The 5,285-nt window shown below is 53.3% G+C and overlaps 1 protein-coding gene across 1 annotated transcript in view; it reads left to right on the top strand.

The window, feature by feature from the left end:
- Positions 1-5,071, top strand: part of IGFBP6 (insulin like growth factor binding protein 6) — a 7,273-nt gene extending 2,202 nt beyond the window's left edge. Inside the window, exons 2-5 of the mRNA XM_006095718.3 lie at positions 3-276; positions 3,739-3,878; positions 4,058-4,177; positions 4,746-5,071. Coding sequence (XP_006095780.2) covers positions 3-276; positions 3,739-3,878; positions 4,058-4,177; positions 4,746-4,868 — 657 coding nt within the window. The 3' untranslated portion in view covers positions 4,869-5,071. The remainder of the gene's footprint in view (positions 1-2; positions 277-3,738; positions 3,879-4,057; positions 4,178-4,745) is intronic.
- The last annotated feature ends 214 nt before the right edge of the window (positions 5,072-5,285 follow it).

Raw genomic sequence — 5,285 nt, forward strand, 5'->3', positions numbered from 1 at the left:
AGGCGGCCTTGGCACGGTGCCCAGGCTGCGGGCAAGGGGGCCGCAAACGGGTTGTCCAGGGGGCTGCGCGGCAGAGGAGGGGTGCGAGGCAGCCCCGCAGAAGGGATGTGCGGAGGGCTGGGGGCTGCCTCAGGAGGGAGGGGGCAGCAGTGCGGGGTCTACACCCCCTAACTGCGCCCCAGGACTGCAGTGTCAGCCGCCGGAGGAAGACCAGGCTCCTCTGCGGGCGCTGCTGCTGGGCAGGGGCCGCTGCCGCCCGGCGCGCGCGCCCCACGGGTGAGTCAGCGCCCGCCCCGCCCATTGAGACCCGCTTCTCCGCAGCCAGGGTCCTGGGGAGGTGGGCGCAGGCAGCCCTGCCAGCCTCTGGGTCCTGCCCCTGACGCTTCTCCCCCCACCCCAACCCTGGGGGACACGTTAGAGGGGGAAGGGGGAAGTGCGGGAGGCAGCTGGAAGGCCCGGGGGCAGCTAGGGCCGGGGAGGTGTCTGATCCTTCTATCACTTTCTCTTGAGGGGAAAGAGATGGAGAGGTGGAGGGGTTTATGGCCATAGTGGTCCATCCCCTTCAGTCCTAGACCCCCAAGTTGGAGAAGGGACCCAGATGTTCTCAGCTTCCACTTGGAAAAAGAGGGAATGGAACACCAGACTCCCACATCCTGCACACCCTGAGAAATAGCTCCCCCTCTCCTTTTACTATCGGGGTGTCCAAAGCACTTGAACATGAGGCTAAGAACAGAGGTGCCCTCCATCCAGAGTTTTTTCAGACCATCACAGGGTCAGAGAGTAGGTGCTGGGGTCCTGGCGGTGGGGACTCGAGGTGGGGAAAGAAGGAACCTATCAAAGCAGGGTTACAATTTAAAGCTGCCACCCCACCCTACTCCAGAGTGGAGAATAGAAGGCTGAGTCAGGGGGCGGGCACAACAGAAGTGAGTCAGAGCCTGAAAGATGGGGGGGCAGCAGGGAAATGGGGAGGGCAGGAAATACAAACGTCCCCCACCCCAGGGGCACCCGAGTTCCTGGTTTCTTCCATGGGAAGGGCTGGAAAATTAACGTGGAGCCCTGGTTTCAATCCCAGATGCTTGCGTCCAGGCTGCTAGAGGTCCTCCTGAAACGGGTGGGTCAGAGGAGGCAGTAGGAGCAAAGTCGTGATAGGGTGTTAAAATGGAAGGAATGAGGGGCAAGGGCCGAGGAGTGTGGAGGAAGGAGTATCAGATTTGGGACTGCAGATGAAGTGACTCCGGTTGTAAGTAGTAAGCAGATGAGGGCTCTATCTATGCTTAGGGGCTGGGCACTTCAGCAGAGCTTGCTGTGGGCACGGAGAGATAGTCTTTTCAGGGGTCATAATAATTTTACAGCTGGGTGGATTCCAAGAAATTCATGCTCCCCTTCCTGCCTTTCCTTCGTCCTGATGCCCTGACTTCTTTCTTTCTTTTTTCAATATTTTTATTGATTTCAGAGAGGAAGGGAGAAGGAGAGAGAGATAGAAACATCAATGATGAGAAAGAATCATTGAAAGGCTGCCTCCTGCACACCCCTACTGGGGATTGAGCCTGCAACCCAGGCATGTGCCCTTGACCAGAATCAACCCGGGACCCTTCAGTCTGCAGGCCGACACTCTATCCGCTGAGCCAAACCAGCCAGGGCCTGACTTATTTCTTCATCTTGTTCCATCCTGAGCTCACTCCCCACCCCGCCTCCCCAGACACCATATGTGAAACTTCCCCAGAGCCAGAAGCGACCTGCAGGTTGGAAGCCCCTCATTCCCGCAATTTGCAACCTGCCCTCTGCCGGTCTAGGTTGACGAATCTCACGTGTTCCTGGGACCACTAGGGTTGAGCTGGGCTGAGCCACAGGGGACCAGAAGGGTGAGACCCCTACTGTCCCAAAAGTAACCACATCGCAGGCTTGGAAGAGGTGGGCTGAGTCACAGCAGGGTCACAGCAGGGACACAGCAGGGACACACATTCCACTTGGTTGCTGCTGACCCCTCCCATTGCTTTTCTGCCCCATCTCCCTGGTTTAGTGCACCCCCTGCTGGCCTCTGGTGGAACAGCCAGGTCTTTCACCCCAAGCCCAAGGCCTCCCAATATACAGTAGTCCCCCTTATCCGCTGGAGAAGACGTTCCAATGAAACCGAGGTTAATACCAAACCCTAATCAACGCCTTTGTCTCTGCCAGAAATGTGGCAGCAGATCTACACCAGCAGATGCAGCCTCTCCAATAATTTTTATTTTTTTTTCAGTCCAAACTTATTCCTGAATCTGTGTAACCATCTCTTACTTGCAGTAAATGTCTTGATGTCCCTCATTTCAAGGAATCCCTTGCTTAGGTCTTCGTATAGGCTCACTGTTATTTGTCACAACACATTGCCGTCAGTTGGAACACGTTTTATGTTCGTGTCTTTTACTGACAAATTTAATATCTTCTCCCTCTTAACTAAGCACTTAGTGTGGCCATAACTTTTCCAGTTTGAGGTGTGACAGCAAAACCAGCATGACTTTCTCTGTGTGTTTTTTTTAATGTGTTTTCATTGATTTTTTTTTTGAGAGAAAGGAAAGGAGAGGGAGAGAGATAGAAACATTGCTGAGAAAGAAACATCCATTGGCTGCCTCCTGCACGCTCCCTACTGGGGACTGAGCTCACAAATCAGGTATGTGCCCTGACTAGGAATTAAACCAATGACTTCTTAGTGCGTGGGATGATACTCAACCAACTGAGCCACACTGGCCGGGCTAGCATGGATTTCTTATTCCTTCTGCACAATTTCATGGAAAGAAGATTTGTTTTATTGTAGATCTTAGCAACCTCAGTATACGATTAAAAAAAATTTTTTTTATTGATTTCAGAGAGGAAGGGAGGAGGAGAGATAGAAACATCAATGATGAGAAAGAATCATTGATCAGCTGCCTCCTGCATGTCCCCTACTGGGGATTGAGCTGAAACCCAGGCATGTGCCCTGACCTGGAATCTAACCGTGACCTCCTAGTTCATAGGTTGACACTTAACCACTGAGCACCCCCAGCTGGGCCACCATATGATTTTTATTCTTTCCTTATTAAGTGGAGAACTTTCATCTTTTCACTTAAAGGCAGCACTTTTTGGCTCCTTTGGCATATCTGAGTTGCCAGCATCACTACTCTCGCACTTTAGGGCCATTAATAAGTAAAATAAGGGTTTTGAACACAAGGACTGAGATACCATGACTGTTGGTCTGATAACAGAAATGGCTAATAAGTGACTAATGAATGGGGAGCATATACAGCATAGAGACACTGGACAATTGGCTGATTCGCATCCCAGGCAGGAAGGAGCAAGAGGGCGAGAGATTTCATCACACTATTCATAATTTAAAACTTATGAATTGTTTATTTCTGGAATTTTTTTATTTAATATTTTCAGACTATGGTTGACTGCAGGTAACTAAACCCACAGAAAGTGAAACCACAGATAAGGGAAAACTATTGTATTTGTTCACGATTTTTGCTTTCCAAAGTGTTCCTCCCTTCTAAGCCTTGTCAGGAAATGTGATAATACCATTTGCCAGGGAAAGAAGCTGAGGCCAGGAGAAGGTAAGGGTGGAGCCAGATTCTAACCCCCCTTCACCTCTACCGCTCCAAAAGCCCCTCTCTTTCTCCCACTTCCGTGAGTAGGGGGTGAGCAAGGCTCTTTCCCACGTGGCGCCGGCCTTTGACATCTGGCTGATTTCTGGCCTTTTCTTCCCCCATCTTTTTTTGGCCGTAGGGGGGAATCCTAAGGAGAGTAAACCCCAAGTGGGGACCACTCGCCAACAGGACACGAACCGCAGAGACCAACAAAGGAACCTGGGGACCTCTACCACTCCGGCCAGGCCCAATCCTGGAGGTGTCCAAGACACTGAGATGGTGCGTGTGGGGCTGGCAGGGAGCAGGGGGGTGGGGAGCCCTGAGGATGTCCACGTGGGACTGCTTCCTGGGGCTCAGAGAAGTCTCCCAGGTTAGCCCTGGGAGCCTGGCTGGTGGGGCCCAGGGACTGTGCCGTGGAGCTCAGCTGGTTCTAAGCTGCTTGCTCTCCCTTCTCCCAGGGCCCATGCCGCAAACATCTGGACTCAGTGCTACGGCAACTCCAGACCGAAATCTTCCGAGGGTCTCAAACTCTCTATGTGCCTAATTGTGACCATCGGGGCTTCTACCGGAAGCGGCAGGTGAGGCCACTCCTCTCTCCCCCTTGGTCCATCAGTACAAGGCTCCTACCAGGGATGGGCGGGGGCTTATACGGTTGCATAAATAAGACACTGTCCTTGCCTTTAAGGATCTCCCAACTTCAGAGCCCACACAAACAGAATAACCAACCACACACTATAGCAGAGGTGTTAGACTGCCCAAGGAATGCCTAACTCAGAGGTACACAAGTGTGAAGTGCATCAGGGTCACCTAGAGGTCACCTAGAATGCACAGGTGGCTGAGCCCCACCAGCAGAGCCTGAGAATTTGCATCTCTAACTCCATCCCTAGTGATGCTGATGCTGTTGGTTTGGGAGCCACACTTTGAGAACTGCTGTTCTGGCCTAGAAGAACAGGCACGATTTTGTGGGTGGAGAAGAAGAGAAGCAAGGGAAGGGAACCTAGCAGGACTCATGGTCCTGAGAACTCTTAGCTGTTTCCGCACACTCAGACTCAGGAGTCCACAGCCCATCCCCAACCCACAGGACCCCTCCCACCTCTCCTGTTGGAGCCTTGGCCTCACCTCTGATCTGTATGCCTCTCTCCCCAGTGCCGCTCCTCCCAGGGGCAGCGCCGAGGGCCCTGCTGGTGCGTGGACCGGATGGGCCAGCCCCTGCCAGCATCCGCGGACAGCAATGGCGGCTCCTCCTGCTCCGCAGGGAGCAGTGGCTAAGGCTGGGTGGGGTCCTGCAGGGCCACTGGCAGGAGCCTGGGGCTGTCATCTTGGGTCATTTGTTGAGTAATGAGTAACTCAGTCCCACATTCCACCTTCAGGCCCTGCCCCATTGCCCCCTTATCCCTGAGACATCACACATGGAAAAGTTGTTGGTGTTGGCTTGGGGTGTTAATAAAGCTGTTTTGGGGGGCTCTGGTCTATGTCTCTGTGTCCACCTCTCACATTTCTGGAGCCCCTGGCCCTTCTCTCCCCCCTTTACAGCCCTCCAATAGCCGTTTGCCTCTTCTGTGGACTGACTACCTTTGGTCGTTCCCGCTGCTCTTGGAATGAAAGAGGCAGCCATTGGCAGAGGCTTCAAGCCCTGAAGCCTCACCCAACTACCCACCAGGGAGTCGGGGGCGGAGACAGAGGTGG

The sequence above is a fragment of the Myotis lucifugus genome, unplaced genomic scaffold, assembly GCF_000147115.1.
Source record: "Myotis lucifugus unplaced genomic scaffold, Myoluc2.0 scaffold_160, whole genome shotgun sequence".
NCBI lineage: Eukaryota > Metazoa > Chordata > Mammalia > Chiroptera > Vespertilionidae > Myotis > Myotis lucifugus.